This window comes from Anopheles merus, chromosome 2R (assembly GCF_017562075.2).
Source record: "Anopheles merus strain MAF chromosome 2R, AmerM5.1, whole genome shotgun sequence".
Taxonomy (NCBI): domain Eukaryota; kingdom Metazoa; phylum Arthropoda; class Insecta; order Diptera; family Culicidae; genus Anopheles; species Anopheles merus.
The window spans coordinates 40,595,557-40,613,883 of NC_054082.1; the positions used below are offsets into that span (position 1 = coordinate 40,595,557).

An 18,327-nucleotide genomic window follows, 5' to 3' on the forward strand; every position below is an offset into this window, starting at 1 on the left:
AAATAATTGGATGATCAATAAATCATCAACTATTGCCGTTTTGCACACTGCCAAACGTAATGTATCAATTTGTTGTTCTTATACCTTGTTTAAAATATCATACTGTTTGTGTACCATCAGTTTTGCACACGCTCTGCGAATATTGATTGGGTTGAGGTTTCGTTCCAATTTTATTCCTTTGGAAATCACTGTGATTATGGCTACCAATTTCGTTTGTTTATCTATAGGTTGCGAGACTGTGGTTTGATATTTCTTCCATTAGTGTGTTTTAGAATAGGTTTACAATGTATTTTACAGTTGGGATATTTGTGGGAATTTATTTTACTATATCTTTCGTAATTACTCTTTTCTGTGGATTTGGCTGTTTTTCGTGACAACTCACAACGAACTTGGTCCGTTTGTCTTTACTCTAAGCCAATTCGTATCTGAAAAAGTTGTCACGAATAATTTCTTCACTCGAAACAAAATCTCTCTGTTCGTGTATAGTTACACGGTTTGTTTTAAGTGTTACTGTCACGATTTTAATGTGGAGTCATTTTACATTGAGTAATTGAAAGTCTGCTTTTCAAAAGTCGTAAGATCGGATCAGCAATATATATTGCTAAGTTTGTAAGATGTGATTTGAAATAGAATTTCAATACAACAATTTCTACAGCTCATCTAATAGTAAAAAAAAATCATTCACATCTTGATCATCATTAGGGTCAACTTCGGCCAGCAAACACGCATTGCATCGCTGATAGACGCATTCATTAAGAATCATTTTGGGGAGTTACGTTTATGGTCGGTTTTAACGAGCATTAAATGAAACTGTAATGAGTTTTTCATTCGTGCGAGAACGAAATGGCCTGAACTCGTAAAACGCGTTCGCCGACAATTGCATGACTTGAGTCGCACATGGCACACTGGACACTTGAAGCTGTTGATTGCTGGCGGACGTAGATGGGTCGATGGCAAGATCTGCGTATTGATCTGCAAATAGATCTGAGCATCTCGTCGTCATGTTTTATTTGATCACTTAGAAATGAATGGGTTTCCTAGCAGAAGCCATAAATAATTCGATCCTTCGAGCCAGATGATGTAATGCTTTGTTGGTTGTAATTGAAGTTATTGGCCTTTAATAACGCTTGGACATGGTCGGGGTTGATTGATTTGACATTGATAGTACAATGAAAATTTTGTATGCCTGCATTGATTTCTCGTTCGTCGTGTTGTGATCGACTTAATTTAAGGCTTTCCAAGAACTATTTTTTTATTTCATTTGTCAACTGCATGTGACAAACATACCATATTAACAAACTAAAATGCAGGCTCAATAACTCATCCTTTTTAATTGCCTTACATTGGAGTGAAGAGTGCTTTTCGCTACGTTTTCCCTGGTCGCGACGCTAGACCACATTCATCAATCTCACTTAATGAGCAATGTTGCTAGCATTACGACGCCAGGAGGAAGCCAATGATGAATACTTATAATGCAACCGTGTTGATGCGTGAAAACACGTACGGCTGGCGCTTCTCCTCCACAAGTGTTGACAAGGAGGGGTTGGTCGGCTGGGGCCGATTGGGTTGGGAAGTAAATTTATATGTAAAAGACCCGCTCTGCCCACACTACGCTACCCCGCTAGGCTTACCACCATTAGCACCAGCAGCACGATGTAATTTGCTTGTTGTTATTCTGGCGTGCACCCTCATGAATAGTGGATCAGAGGGAATGGCGATAGGCGGTGGTGGTGCCACGCTTTGCAACAGGGGGAGTAGTAGTCAAGGGAGCAAAACAAAATTCATTGGATCCAAATTGGAGGCTCGATTCTTTCTCTTGTGTTTTTTTTTATCGCGTGTGTGTGTCGGTGTGGCAAGCTTTGCTTAAATTGCGAAGGAGCTGTACTCTCTAAGCTTTGAAACTGTGGAGTAACGATTTTCACGTTTTTCATGATTCCTTTTTTTTGTGCGGTGATGGTTAAACTCTGGCATAGACGGACGCTTCCACGCGCCTTCAAGTTTGCCCGGTGACAGATTCTTGATGACCGTACCATTGCCTCAATGTCGTGCTGGGTGGTTTTGTTGTTTCTTTTCGTAAACCAACCTCGCTCGATTTCGGCACAAGCGTGGACGTGGTGCCCGAACGACAGCGCGCGGACGTGGTCGCGCGGTAGCATCGCGATTTTGGTCACGTTTCCCTTGTTAAGTTCTTAAGCTTACCATTTTGGGGTTGACGTTAGGGTTCGGAGTGTTGGCGTGCCTGGTTGCTTGCTTGCATCCTTTTCTTCTGCTTCCTTTCGTGCCGCTACGAGCAAGTGTATGTAAGTGTGTATGTGGTTTTTAAAGAATTTGTATTCCACAGCTTTGTAGGCGCTATTGCGTTGGCGCTTTACTTTCACAAGTGACTAAAAGATTGCAAAAGGTCTATTGGCGAAAATGTGCTGCCAAGAATTATCGAGTCTTTGCGAGCTTGTCAGCGGTTTTGATTGTGGGCCGAGCTTTAGTCTCGGGGTCGCTATCATTATTCACCGTTGGTACGCTGGAATCAGCGGTAGCAGTGTTGAACGGCGCCCGGTGGCAAAGAATATATGGACGAAACGCTACCATCGCAGTCCTCCGGGCAGTTCTCCCGTACCAGAGCCATTCAATGTACAATAACAATGCATAATGCATACGATCGATCCAATGTTTGAAGTTTGCCCATTTTTGCAGCATGCCTTGGCGTGCGATTGGTGTCAGATGGGTTTCTCGGAAAAATTCACACTAATGGTACTGAATCTAAAGTGATGAAACATGTGAACGCCTCTTTAAAACAAAAAGGTTAAGTTTGTAGTTTGCAAGCGAATCATAAAGATCATAAATGACGCTTTATTCGTTTGCAGCTTTCGTTCGAAGTCTATACCAACGGGGATCGACTTAAGACGACTGTAGGACAACGGTTAGCTAAGTCTTCTTCTGTCTGCTCAACGTGAACACATTGTTCGATACTGGAAGATGAAGAAGATGAAACTCCTAATCGACCACAATGGAGCTGGTAAAAGTATCTAAAGTCACTGTGCTACAAAAAATCACACACACACACTGAACTGGTTCCGAAATATCTTGCTAGGTACGTCGCGTCTGTCGTGTAAGTGCGAAAGTCGCCTTCGCTTCGCCTTGCTGACGATGGAAAGGGGGCAATAAATTTTTATTTCGTCCAACTTGAACTTGGGTCATTTTGGGGGAAAACGGGGTACAGCCCGGACTTCGATATGGTTTGGTGCGATTCACCAAACGAGTCATAGCAAACGTACCGATAGAAGTGGAACACGATAGCAAAGAAGCCAACACGAGTGCATGATCTTGTTGAACTGTTCACTTTGCGGTAGTTAGTGGAAGAAAAATTAAGTTCTAAGCTCTTTCTGACAGTTTCATTGCATCACCGGATGGCAAACGATGATTTCGTCATTGTTTATTGCGGGGTTGGAGTGAAACCGGTTCCAAAATGATGCAAACGGCCGTGTGCGTTGGCTCGTTAGAAGTACTATCGCTTTGATTGTTTGGTTTGAACTATTCTACTGCTTCTGATTTACTCTATTTCGTTTCATATAGCACTAGAAACCACTGTTCCGTGGTTATATAATTAAGTTTCCAGAATATGTAAAGCTAATGATAGACTTCATGTTGTAAGGCTCGTGGCCACTTATTCAATATTAACTTGTGATCAGATATTCAATAAAAATACAAAGTAAGTGTTTTATCATACTTTTAAAAATATCAACTAGCAACATGACCAGACCATTTTTTATAAATTCAAAAAAAAAAAACCGTTATGGAGACGCCTAGTAGTTGTGTGAGAATTCATGACTGTTAATCAATACCAATACAATAAGGTTCATGAATGCTAAAATATAACTAAAAACCTCGATAAACGATAAAATTTTACACGAAATTTTTCAAAATTTCTTGAAAAATATGTATTGAAATGTTTCAAATAAATTAATTACAGTTTAGTCCTTCAAACAGTTAGTGGATCATCGTTACGTTGGTTACAAATAGCTACCACTTAATTTAAACGTTTTGTCTGTACGTGTGGCATTAACATTAGTGCATTATCATTTAAGAAGCATAGATATGTGATGAGCCCAAACATGTACACTCAATGATGGGTTATTTTAAAATACTTTTTTAAATCATTAGTTAATTTGTATGTTTTTGCAAAATAATAATAGTAGAAAATGCTACTGTTTTGTTGTCAATGTCATTAGATTTTACATCAATTGGGCAATGTATTTCATTTAAACAATCAAATTAATTCAAGTATGAATTAAATGGCTCTATCGTCCAGCGTTGTAGAGCAATTTAACAGAGGAACAGATAAAATTTAAAGATAAATTCAATTAGCGTTCTATCATTGATGTATGACAGCTGGTTTATGCGAGACGTCCATATTACATTTTTCATATCTGTTGGCGTCGTAGGCTATCAAGATATTTCTGGGAGAGTTTGATTTCTATCGTAAAATTATTTTTTTCCTAGCAGCAGCATCGTTAAAGTCATGAATGCCATGACTAAGAAAATATTGACCAAGCTAGACTTTTTTATTTGCTCCTATTCATCATCATAATCCGCTCAGTCTCAGCCGAATAAGCATTCAAAACAAGCGCGGATTTGCAATTCAAGTGTCCAGCGCATTCGTTTCCATCCATCTGATACGATTTCCGGCCTACGCTCATCAGCACCAACGATGATGGCTTGGCAAATTTGATGTTCGATCTTGATCGCTGTTGCCTTGAACAGAAGATTGGAATTCGGCAGAAGAGGACAAAACCAACAACGGTGTCGTGTATCGAAAATAAACACCATCCTTACCGAGCGTCAATTTTACGACCAATCAATAGATTGATGGTCGTCAGCCTCCTAGCCGTTAACCTGCGAGGAACGTTTCGAGCTCTCTTTTAGCAACTGGTAGATAAACACTTTGCCCCTTGCTACCCTGCGAACCCGTGTATGTTTCACTATCAACAACATATGATCCCCGAGCTGGGACGTTTAATGCACTCCCCATTCCACGCGCTGCTCCCCACCCACGGACCAAACGAGCTCATTGGCAGTGGATGTTCTACCGCAGAGTGATCCTAATTAGTGGAGTCAACCGTGAATGACTGTCGCTAGTTGTCGTATGCAAGGAAATGACGCTTTTTTCGCACCGACACATAAACGATATGCGCTGGTGTGGTGTTTGGATGGTGCAAATATTTACCGATTCACTGTTTGTCTCGAGCTCTGCCTACGGCTGTTGGGAGAGTAGCCCGCACTGTAATCTGTCTTGCCGGCTGCAGCATCATGCTCTTTTGCACGTCGTCAGTTTTTAGTTTGACGGCTGCGGACGAGAGCGGACAAGATTCGTGTAACGCGTACGAGAATGCCGAACGAGGGTCGTTTCGGTGTCGGACGACGCTGCAGCTTGTAAACGGGGAGTTGGGCAGAGCTACTTAAACTTGGTTGACCTCAGGGCCATAAAATGCACCAAGAGATAGGCTAAGCACTGTCTATGATGAGCTCACGCCATGAACGCCTTCTGCTGAGGTGGTTGTGTATCGCTTTGGGTTTGTGAAGGACAGATATTACACGAAGCAGAAAAAAGATATTGAAACTTGAAGAGAATGCTCAGTTTGACAAGATTTGCAAAATTTGCTTTAAAAAAACTACGTTGTGTGGTAGTATTTACCTGATGCCATGACAAGCCACGCACTTTGACATTACGTGATGGTGCCGAAATCGATCGCCGAAATCAATGAATCACTTGATTGGGAGGTGTGTTACTTCATCAAGGCAATTGCTGAAGAAGAAGCGACACCGGACGGGAAAAGATTACCATAATTTTTGTTGATTTACATCAGCTTCCATCCGCAGGTATTTTGGGTTTGGATCAATCGACAGACAGAGCTTCCACCGAGCGATGGTCACGGTGGTTAATCACATCGACACTGGTTGAACCCCGGTCCGGTTGAGCCGGACGACCACCAATCGCAGGCTTAGCGATGTCCCAAATTTAGTCATCTAACCTTGAAATGAAATAAAATCATCGTTTTGTTATTTTGGTGATGGAACAGGTTTTGAGGTGTCATAGTCAAATTGATGCGATAAGTATTTGGAACTATTGTCATTTATCGTATTTTCGAATGGGGCTGGATCGTCATTTAAATAGCGGTTATCATAAATTTGGCTGAAGGTGTCTAACCGAGCTACAATTATTCTAACCTTGAGAAAGAGTAACATAGAAGAAAAAGATTGTTGTTTGAGATAATCCCAATACATTTTAAAGGTGATTTCTCTTTCGTAGCGCCTTTTGGAAATTGAAAGCTTTTCGAGTGATGAATATTTGTAGCTCCTCTTGATATTAACAAGTCTTTCGATGGACACAGTATCGTAATGATACAGATTATTGCCCAGAAATGTTAATTGAAAGTTCAATTAGCGACGGAGTAGGATTAAAGGAATAACGAATGCCACTGATCTTGATGCCATTTGAAGTTCTCCCAAGGATTTCCTTTCAATATCTTTACATAAAATGAGCTTGCTGCTTACAAACATTTCAAACTCCCCTTCTTTTAAGTGTAGTGCTAAACATATTATTCGTTTCAATCATTGAATCATTGGGTATCAATAGATATTAGACTGAAGCAGCTCAAGTACATCCTCTAAACGGTTATCGCATGGTGGCGTGAAGTTCGTTCGGTTCACTAGTTGAAACAGATGGTTAAAATGTGGCAATCTGCTATTCGAAGAAAGAGAATTACAACAGCTCATAAACCCCTACTTGATTTGTACGAGATTTTGCTGCTTAGTAGTGCTTAGTAGTTGGCCTTTGAGATAGTTCAAGAGCTTCTTGGTTATAAGAACGATTTTTTTCTCCGTGGCATGTGAATTTAGTAGATGGCTTCTGTGTGTTTGAAAAAAGAATGTACTTCTATGTGATAGAACTTCCTGTGTCCAATATGATAGACTTACAGTAGCCGTTCATTGCGAAACAGAAAGGTTTCAACAGATCGCATAACTTACGAACGTTGCTATCCGAGATTACAAAGGCCTTCAGTACGCATAATCTTATTACATCATATCAATAATGAGTGACAGTTTCACTGGAAGTAATAAACCATCTAGTTCATCACGTCCATCCCGGTAAGGCACCAACGCATGACATCAGCGGCAGATCAAACACGTACAGTCAGGCGTGTGAAACAAGATATGTGACCGATCGTTAATGTGTGGATGTTTTCGGGAGGATTTTCCAATCTCCTTTGCCGATTGTTGTATTTCTACCTAGATTGGAGGGCAAATTTCCTCCCAATCCCCACCCCTCCCCTTCCTTAGATCATCATCGTTTTCTTTTCACGCACACTAAAAGTGCCGCCCGAGCAACGTTTACATGCGCACGGAGAATTAATGTCGGTAATAACGCGACTCGAAACGGAGCGTGGACGATCTGGTCTGGTATTATTTGGGCTTTAGTCTTAATTATGGCTCGTTTAAATGTTGAGCCAGCGCTACATGTGGACGTGGATTGGTGCTGGCAGTAGGTCGTTGCGTGGTAACAAGGGTGGGATACTGGCGGCATGCCGCAGGGGTGCCACGGATGGCAGAAGTCAATGGCAATAAATAACGAATATCAAGTGTCGTCGCTCGGGATGAACAAGGGAAGCCACCCATGACATCACCTTATTAACTGAACGCCACTAGTCACTAGCGTCACAGACAAATTGTTTCAAGTCTGGTGTTATGTGGAGTTTCACTGAAGAGGATCAGTATGCATCATATGGTCATAGATTTTTTTGCAATGAATAAGATATATGTGACTGTACTAGCTATGTACAAAAATAGAAATATTATGATTGAAAAAAAAAAACGTACATTGCTCCTAGCGCCACATTAACCGGACAATGCACTTAGTAGCGTTTAAAAATGTCGTAGAGATCAAAGTAACTAGCTCAAACGAAACTGCTCCCACCATTATGGATGAGTACAGGAATGTCTACGAATGATCACGATGAGTGATCTGCACCTCGCTTAAACAGTATCGATTGTTTCAATCGAATAAGCGAAAGACACAAGAAAAACGACGAACAAAAAATAGAAAATAAAACAAACGCTTCTTCTGTGAGCCATTTCCGTGGGGAAGTTGCTGGAGCTGGGTGGACCATCTGATGTGCTGCCTGTAAGTCAACAGACAAGTTGGCACTATCATCACCACCAGCTCGCTGCCGGATGGTTTCAACCTTTCCGGGTTCGAGTTTCGCTGTGGTATTTGTTTGGAATGCTTCTTCCGTGCATCTCTCGTGCACGCTGTCAAGCGGTCACTCGTAACAGGAACACATGATTTCCCGCACTGTTTAAAATAGCAAAAACGGATGGATCGGCTATTTATAGTCCCGTTCTTAATGCGTCCCATATACACTAAAAGATGTCGAAAAGGCGCGCCGTCGGCGTTTATGTCGATGGACTTTGGTAATGTAGCTTAGGTTTGGCCTGGATCGACAATATTCAGTGGCAATTCAACCAGGCAAAAGAAAATAGATGAAGAATGGCGTAAACAGGAACAATTAGAAAGTCTGGTGAGATTATTTTTAATAATTGTATAGTTCTATTGATGAGTTTTGATTTTATCACTTTGTTTCAAATACTTTAAAAAAATGAGATTAAATTTCGATATGGGATCATAACAATATATTGTTTTCAAAGTTTCAAAGATAAAATAAGCAAATGCGTGTGGTGCACTCTATCCAAATGTGACCGATGCCACTAACAAAAAGCGACCCCCAATTTTAATGAACTCATTCAACAACTCCACGCATATTTGGAATAGGAGTGAGGATGAAAAGATTCCCGCTCCGATGTGTCCCGCCGGCCCGCATAGAATCTGCCCGGCACGTGATTCCCACACGAGACCCAATTTGGTTGCTGCACCATACGAGCTGGCGTTTGACGGGACAAACGATCACTTTGAAGCACTTTATCTCCATTTCACGCTGACAAAGTGTTCGCTTCCGGTGCACGAGTGAGCAGCACTTGGACCGTTGGGCCGCACGGCGGCAGCACCGACCGATGGGGAAGAAGAAAGAAGGATGATTCCTAATCCGCAGGATGATATCATACCACTTTGCGTGGTCAAAACTGTTGCCATACGATTTCATTAGCATTGTGAACAGTGTATATGCATATAGGCTCAAATGACCACAAGCCGAGCACAAGATTCGCTGAGAATGATGCGCGCTCCCTCCCGTCTCGCTCCACCCATCGTCCCAGCGGCAGTTGTTGGTGGGAAATTGTGCTCGTGTCAATTTACTTGCAGACCACGCAGCTTTCTTAGCAGCGCCGGGCCCAAAGCCGTGTCCGGGTCCGACGGGTTTGTTTGCGTTTTTCATTTACATATATTCTAACACGGGGCGCGATTGTGATGATGATCGGCCTACGTTACAGTACCGGCAGAGGGATCGTTTTGTGCATTGGCTTCATTAGCGTGGCAAGAGACTGTCCGCTAAGATTTGTACAGTGTAGCGCAAATATTCGTTCAAATAGCATCGTGAAACATAGTATTATAAATTGTTATTAGTGTTTTTTTCTTTGCTAATCTCCAGATTAAGAAACTGTTGCTAGTATATTGTTCAGACATATCAACAATACAAGATACAGAGTTGAATTTATTGCTATACATATCGAAACTGCACTACTTGTCATCGCCACATTGTTGTATTTTATTGCTGCACACATTTTAATTACATTTAATTACTAAGGGTCTTCAGTAGCACTCGATACAGAAAAACGAAGCTATGTACAATTTAAAATTAATAATAATCGTTCCAATCATTCAGCAACAGTGTAGAACTTCATGTCTGCGCAACTCGGGAATCAATTGAACCAATCATGATACAATTTTTCCTCGTTAGCGGCAGAATCATTCATGGGACGCCATTCAACTTTTTGTTCGATTCAACTCTTTCACTATCACTTGATTGTAACAGCTCCATTGCATCGTTGTCACAATGATGTAATAATTATATCAATTGCACCGGTCAAAGGATGCAAACCCTTGCTCGATACATCGTTCGCTCCTTTCTTCGTGACGCACTGTATGAGCGCACTGGCTCTGCTGCTCACGCGGCTCATCAAGCAAGCCGCTCTCCATGCTAATCTGGTGGTTTACTCGATCCGACTGCGCATGAAAAAGCTTTTTGCCGTTGTGCAACTCCGATCGGTAATGCCTCTGCACTAATGCTAATCGTAAAAATGTATACGGTGCCCGGTCCGAGTGTTTGTCGGTGACTGCGAGATTTTACTTTATACGCTGGAATGCTTAGAGGGGAAGGAATGGTGCAAGGATACCTTCCCCACGGCAGAATTGTTGGGTTGGGTTTGAATTAACACCATAAACACACTGGCGTTAGTAGCCGTTATATGAGTTAGGATTGGATGGCGCAAGAAATAAGCCGCCACTGGCGCCCAAAGCTGACGATTGCCCTTCATGGGAGTTTTAAGATTTCGCAAGAGGGCCCCCAGCATCAGTTCACAGCTGTTTGACCTATTTTGACCATATGTTCTCTTTGGTGTGCATACTTTGTGGTCTGTTCTGGTATTCGAACTGTTACAACAATTTATTGTTGTGATTGTAATTAAAGTCAACAAAGTGTACATAACGCGTTTACAATATTTATCCATAGTTATTAAAAAAGGATATTAACTTACATTGATCGAGCTATAACATCGTTCTTTCGTTACTTTTGTAAGTAAGCAGTTTTATTGTAAGTATTTTAATAACATATTCGAAGTATGCTTATTACCAAGTCATGATTATCGACACTCTGTACGGCAAATTCGACCAAATGATCCGGTAAATGACCACTTTAGGATGTGTTTCTTGCACTTGTGTTCATCTCGTTAGAGTTTTTTTCTTCTTCCATTGACCCTTCCGGAGAATGTGAACACGAGAAAGATGCTACGTGAAACTCATCTACGAGCAGAACTTTTGTTACTCTTGTTTCCCTCATGGTGAACCGTCATCGACCGAATAGAGTTGTTGGAGGAGTGGATGGAAAGACATTATCACTCCCTTCTACGATCTGACGCGTGTTTTGCTTCGTACATTTTATGTTGATTGTTGATCTGATAAGAAGTTATGAATGAGACGCAACAGGAGATGAACTGAGATTGTTTCAATCGATGTTCCTTTGTTTAGGTGAAATTTTTTGCTGCACATTCTTGGGTTTGTTTTCGATGCATTAAAATCATACGCTGCACACCGAAAAACCATTGTACATTCTACCGGAACTAAAGAATTTCGCCAGAACTTCAACAAGCTTATACGAGAGGAACGCGTCTACTCTGAATGGAAAACATAATAGAGCTGTTCATCATCTTCCCAAACGTTACACTTTTTGAGTTTTTCTTCCATCCCAATCATCCTGTGCTCTGTCCAAGCCCACCAGCAACAGCGTCCCGAACGTACCGTCAGCCGAAAATGGGCTAGCAAATGAACCCTCCGGGCAGGAAGTATCTCGCTCGTTGCCAGTGGTGCCGGCGCATGGACTGTACGCTCGGTGTGCTCACTTTGTTTCACATTACTTTACGCTGCCCTTTACCGAATCCTACCGACCCTGGCGGCGAGTGGACAGGCCATCGGCCACCAGCAACACCTAATAAACGAGCGAAAAATGAGCGCGTCGTGATGCCGGTGGTTAAAATTGCTGTCGCGTGCTCGGAATATTTGATTAAACGCGATTTCGGGGCTGACTTCTTGGTGGTGCAAACGAACAGCCAAGAGAACGGAGCGCGTTCAACGGCACACAGCGAAAGTGACCGCGCCGCAGTATCAGTCAAAATAGGTCCTTCAACGTTTGGGGGGGAAGAATGGTTTCGTAAAAAAACACACACATTGTGTCATTCTGGATGCAATTTCGTACCAAAACCGGCAAACACGGTGGTTGGCAAGATTTTCCGTTTATTGTAGAAGAGTAAAAAAAAATATCCTGCCATCGATTTTTGGGTTGTCTTGTAAAAAAGTTTCACCCTTACCAATGGCTTTTTTGTAATGTTTTTAAGCTTTGTTGCTGGGCAGTGTAAGCAATGTGTGAAATTAAAAACTTTAGCGATCGACTTTTTTAACAGCCTCTTTCCTCCAATTTCTTCCACAGAGTGCACGGGACAGCGACCTGGTGTTCGAAGATGAAAAGCCAACCGACTCATCAAACTTTGACAGGCTAATGGATATGGAGAATCAAGAAAATCTTCGATTATTTGCCGCTCAATCGAAACCCACGTTTGACCATTCCGACGAGTCGGTGGACATCGGTGAGCCAATCGGGAGCGACGAGCTGTCCTACGTCTCGGACGACGTCGAGGAGTTCGGCGAGGACGACAATGAGGCCGAAAATGAGGCCGACAATGAGGTTTCACTGCCGGATGAAACGCCAAGCGATGACTCCAACCAGAGCTGGCTGGTGCGCAACGTGAAGCGCATAAAGCGCAGTCTGGACAGCTTGTGGAGCGGCTCACAGGCAGCCGAAGCTGACCGCAGCAACGGCACCAAGCATGGCAAGCAGAAGAAGAAGGCGAGCGCCCAGGAAAAGCCACAGAAGCTGAAGAACAAAAAGAAAGTGCAGCTAACGAAAGAAGAGCGACAGCTGAGGCGCGAGCAGAAGCTGACAAAGGATGCTGCTTCGGTCACGCAAACGACAACTACCCGGCGGTCCGGTTCCGGAGTGCATCAGAAACAACATCAGGCTCACAATGCGATACCGGCTGTTGGCGGTAAGTCGAGCAAGCTCGGTGGCATACGTCCTAAGCGCCAGTATGATACGTTCGCCGACTCCGAAGGTAGCGGTTTCGAGGGTTCCGGTGAATCGGCACCCGGAGAAGATACGTGGACATTCTGTAAGTCTAACCACCGTCCGGCAGGCAATGGGAATACGCTTTACTGAGATTAACTTTTTTTGTAGATAAAATGACAATCACGCTGGATGAACCGTTCCACAGCAGTATGCGTGATCCTCGTCAGAATGCCGAAAAGCTATCGCACGTCAATACGCTGGTGAAGAACCTGATCGATGAGGCGCTGCGGACGGACTTTGTGGTGACAGCGAAACGCTTTGAGTGAGTAGCAAACGATGCATTTAATTTAATTTTCGTGAATATAATGGTCTATTTAACGGTTGAATTAGACACAGAATAATACAATTCATATATAAGAAAGATAAACATTCCCCAGGGTAAGGGGGATTCCGGTTCAAGCGAGGCAACGTGCCGAAGCAAAACACGAAGCGAAATAATCCGAACAGTCAAAATGAACAAAACACCGCTCTTGCATGCAATGTTGCATGCTAAACCGGCTAAGCTTTCGGTTCATCCGTGAGATTGACTGCAGTTTGGTTCATCCGTGGGATTCGGATTGACGACCGGTGCTCGCAACTGAGTGAGGAAGAATTTACAACACGAATGGAGTTTCTCCCTTGTTGTTTTGCCGTCTCGCTTTATCTTTTGCTCACACGTGAGTGAACGGAGATTTGGCGCAATTTTTACACGACTAGCTTATATACCGAGCACCGCGTGGTTGAAGGCAATAAGGGGATAGTAGGATTATTAGTTACGTTTTACTCGATCGAACTCACATTGTTGATCTTAGTTTTACGATAATAAAATGTAATGTTGTTGAACATAAAGTTATTATTTTTTTGTTACAAATTTTAGCCCATATCCGTCCAGCAACCAGCTAACACTGGTAACGCTCGAGCTGAATGCACCGAAAGACTTCAACCTGGACGAAATGGAGGATAGAATCCGTTCCCAGCTTGAGAGTGGTCACTACGAACTGCGCCCGGACGGTCTTTCCCTGGTGCTGGCAGATGACACCGGTAAATATGGCGTATCACCCATTTTAGGCATCCCATTCCTAGGACTTTTTTCTAGATCTAGCAACGTAGTCCCCCCAGCCCACCCTTTGAATGAATAATTTCTTTTGCGCGTGTGTGTTTGTTTGAGTGTGTATACATACACTTTAACCGAAGAATGCTGGATCAAACTTCCGCAATGACTTCCACTTTACTCGACGGCAACATGACAGACGTGCGAGATTTCGTTCACGCACGGTCTTTTTGCTGCACACTCTACCCCATGCACCGTTGCCCCTTATGTTAACGCTTTCCCTGTCCTGTTCCCATTCATGTTCCGGCGTTCCCGCGTTCCTACGCTTGCTACGCGCAGGTGTAGATGCTGACGATCTAGGCAAGGATGAGGTCATTCTTGAACCCTTCCCGGCTCTGTCCCGAGACCCTGTCCGCGGCCCCGTCCGCGACCCCGTCCGCGACCCCATCCGCGACGATGAAGGCGACGAGGAGGAGGACGATGAGGAGGAGGAAGACGAGGATTACGCTACCGATCGACCGATCGGTGGCCCGAACGACGTGGATGACGTGGAGCCGACCACGGTGCGGGCTCGTTTCGGCGATTACGATGCCGAGGAAACGCAGGATCTGTGCCGGGGCGACGACAAAGTTCGGTGCGGCAAGACGTCCGTGTACATTTGTGCGGTCCAGTGGTGTGACGGCCGCCCCGACTGTCCCAACGGCGAAGATGAAAACGCACCCGAGTGCCAAAGTTGGTTATGATTTATTTCATTGTTTGTTCTGTTGCCCTCCGCAGTCGCGTTTCGCACATTTTGGCTTGCTCTATTGTTTTGTTTGTTACCTTCCATTATCCTGCTGCTTTTCTGCGGGGAGCTTCCAATCCAATGATCTTTCCTGGGCTTCATTATTCACCAACTGCTACTGTGTGTGTGTGTTTTTCTGGTTTCTGTTGGATTTTCCCATTTTATTTGGATTCATCCGATCTATTTTCATCTGTTCATTTGCTATGATTCGAAACCTTTGTAAAAGTTTTTCGTTTTTGATAATAACTAAAACAAATTTGTGCTGTTTCTCTTTCATTTGGGATTTTTCATTACATGCCTTATGTCACTAACTATCTCATTTCAAGAATTTTAACTTTGGGGCTAAAACCATAATCGCTTTCTTTCCACATTGTCTGTATGCTGTTTGCGTTCCATATTTTCTAAGAACAATATCATCATCGTGCATCGATTATCACCAAGCCAAGTCTGAAAGCCTCTAGACTCTCCTTTATCTCTTTCGCCAACCATACTGTTTATCCTACTTCCATCTGCATTTGGTTCCTGTGCGTTACTGTGTGCGTTTTTGTGCTCTTGTTTTGTCCTTATTCTGTTTTGAGTAAGTCCTCATAGATCTTTGTGTGTGTGCGTGTGTGTCTGCTACCTTAAAATCAATGAAGCATTTTCAGGAACCACCAATCTGTGAGTGGGTTCACCTGGCTTAATCAGCTAATATTCTTCATGCGGTAATAGCGATTCCAAATCACACGACTGTCAATGCTTTCGGCGGGGTTCAGTAACAAAAAATAAACTCTTATTGGTTTGCTCTTTCATCGGTGTGCCGCCTTGTCCGTCGCCATTTTCAACGCTTCACTTGCTCATTTCGTAACGGGTAACGTTTATTGATTTGCAATTGTTTACCTTTTTTCCCACACATCTATTTTTGCGTGCAACACACACTAATCAGAGTGCGAAAAGGATGAGTTTTCATGCGACGGAACCAGATGTGTATCGCTTGCGAAGAAGTGCGACGGCCATCGTGACTGTAGCGACGGACAGGATGAAGCCGACTGTCCCTCGACTGGTAAGTGTAAATTTTTATTTAATTTTTTCCACGCTTTTCGTATGTTTTATCTGTTTTGTAAAAAAAGACATTTGTTTGCAAGAGATATGAAAGCAAGAGGTTCTTATGTTTCCATTCAACTTTAAGTCTTTCGTTGCCACACAATCCAATGGCAAGTAAAATCGAATGTCGTTCCATTTTCACCACCTCTAGGGTGGACAAGAAATAAAATGAACACTGAGTTCCGTGGGTGGGCAGCAGTACAGAGTGACAACCAGGCGTCCACCAGCCAGCATCCAGTTATGTGTTTTTGCCCACGCAAAGCGAAACGCATCGCACCAAGCGGCTGCACGGTTTCGTGCTTCATGCTCGAGTGCGCAAAAGTTTCCGCCCCATTTTGTGGTGTGTGCCGTTTGGTGCGATGATGATGGGTTTTGTGTATGTGTGTGTGTGTGTGTGGTGTGTGTGTGTGTGTGTGTTCGTTATCATTTCTACTTGCCGCATGCAAGGACAGGACGACAACGCATAATTTCAGAGCAGCATCCTTTCCGGCGTGAGAGTCGAAGTCACTCGTGGAGCATTTTCCGCCCTATCCAGACGTTGTGTGTGTGTGTTTTTTTTTCGCGTACAATTTCCAACCCTCAAAGAAAACCGTCGTGCTTACCGTACAGTCGGTCGGGTCGGTTTCATCGATGTACCGGAATGCTTGGACACCCTTCAAGACTCGACTCATTGCTGTACCACCCGCGGTGCGACTAATGTATGCTCTCGTTTCGGGATTCAATGCCACCGGGCGAATGAATTTTCCTCCCGAGCCATAGTTGGTGTCTGTATTTTTTTCCTCCTACTGGTTGTGGGTGTGTGTTACAGTTCTGTTTACTCTAGAAAAGTTGTTGCTGTTAGTTATGTTATTGTGACACCACGTGGAACGCCCTACTTCAAGGCGTTTTTCATTCGGCCCTTTTAAAACGAATCCGCAGCGAAAACAAATATTACACCCGGTTTTTAGGGGTTGAATTTATTTACTTTCCAGCGTCGTAAATCAAAATCCTACCAAACGGTTCCATCCTAAAGGCCGCATTACTTGTAGGGACCGTGTAATCAAAGGGTGAGATGTTGGTGCGCGTAGCTGTGCATTTGAATTTTGCACTGTAATTATAAATATGTTTCGTTAAATAGAAAACTTATTTGATACAATTGTGTCAGCAAAAAAAGGCAAAACATAGCTAAAATATGCTTTAACAAACCACACCACTTCAGCAAATGTGAAAGAGTTGTGGTTTTTTTTATTAAAAAAGATTTCATTAAAGTTATGCCACATTCAGTTGCCTTTGTTACACCAAAGCCTTTCTACAAAAGCACATCCGGTCGACGAGTTAGGAACAGGTTCATAAATGAAAGATAACCCTTATCGAAATGTGACGAAAAGCTTTTCAAAAGGAATTTCAATCGATTAAACAAGTGTTAAAAAAAACTAACACAACGAGATTGAACCAAAAACCAGAAACCGAACGAAAGGATGATCATATTACGAACCTCTCCTGGGTGCTGTTGGGTAGGCCAATACACACACACACACACATACAGGAAATTCAATCCACGCTATGAAGTGGTGTACCGATGTTTTATTGAAGTGTGTCGCGCTAGTTGATATGAGCCCGAGCGATTTTTGATTTTTGGAGCGATGAGATTAGAGCGTTACATGAATCTAATTCGCTGTCCACGCATGCATCGAGAGCTTTTATTTTATCAATCATCTGATGCACCTGCAACATAACATGATACGTGGGGTGGCATCGAGACGATTTTTTTTTTAGAATTTCGCTCCTCTGCTTGTACCTGGCAGCAGTGAGGGAACATGATGTTACCGACATAAGCGTAAAAAGAGTGGTAATTTAAAATTCCTCTTGAAGAGCCTCACTCAGGTGAACATCGGCACCGCCGGGAGCTCGTTCCACAGAGTTGGCAGTGGGTTGATGCTGCACCGGTGGCGGCATAAATCCTGCGACACCGACACGAACTCATTTGACACCCGAATGAAGGCATCAAGGGATTCGATGGCGGGTTGAAAAATGTTTGGTACGACGTGAGAATTCGCCGGGACTTGTTTTCCACGCTGCGGAAGCGTACGGAGCGAAAACGTGCACCGTTCGACGCCCGTTGGCTCGTTGCGGAAGGTCAGGACGACAAACCGACACCGACAGAAGGACAGGGTGAGTAATGACGCCAATGGGCACGGTATGCATGTCATCAAGCGTGTAAAAAATCCATCCTTTCATTGAAGGATGCCTTGCTGGCGGTAAAAGAGAACGTTAAGAAGAACGCTGGGAAACCTTCGGCGGTGAGAGGGAGAAAAACGCCAACCGTATCGCAAACGTTATCTCTGCAGATTTATAGATCAAACATGTTTCATTACCACGAACATGATGTGTAGGCATACTGCCTTCCTTCTCCCTCTTGCGCTTGCTCATACATACACACATACAAATACCCTTAAAGTTAAAAGCAGATGCCCCGGAAGAGTGATACGATCGTTTGCGCTAAGATGTGCTGACGGTACGAGAGCAGTCGATGCGATTTTTATTTTCCGCTTTCACCATTTTCAGCACCTCAGTATGCATACACACTCCCCCCCACTTCGGCCAGCAGG

The 18,327-nt window shown here is 43.4% G+C and overlaps 1 protein-coding gene across 19 annotated transcripts in view; it reads left to right on the plus strand.

The window, feature by feature from the left end:
* LOC121588473 (basement membrane-specific heparan sulfate proteoglycan core protein) overlaps positions 1-18,327 on the plus strand; it is a 96,574-nt gene that overhangs the window by 21,126 nt on the left and 57,121 nt on the right. For 18 of the 19 annotated variants that reach the window (XM_041906453.1, XM_041906476.1, XM_041906450.1 and 15 more), the window contains exons 3-7: positions 12,147-12,885; positions 12,951-13,104; positions 13,699-13,862; positions 14,212-14,604; positions 15,582-15,698. In XM_041906453.1, the coding sequence (XP_041762387.1) occupies positions 12,147-12,885; positions 12,951-13,104; positions 13,699-13,862; positions 14,212-14,604; positions 15,582-15,698 (1,567 nt within the window). The remainder of the gene's footprint in view (positions 1-12,146; positions 12,886-12,950; positions 13,105-13,698; positions 13,863-14,211; positions 14,605-15,581; positions 15,699-18,327) is intronic. The other variant, XM_041906467.1, reaches the window with a different exon arrangement.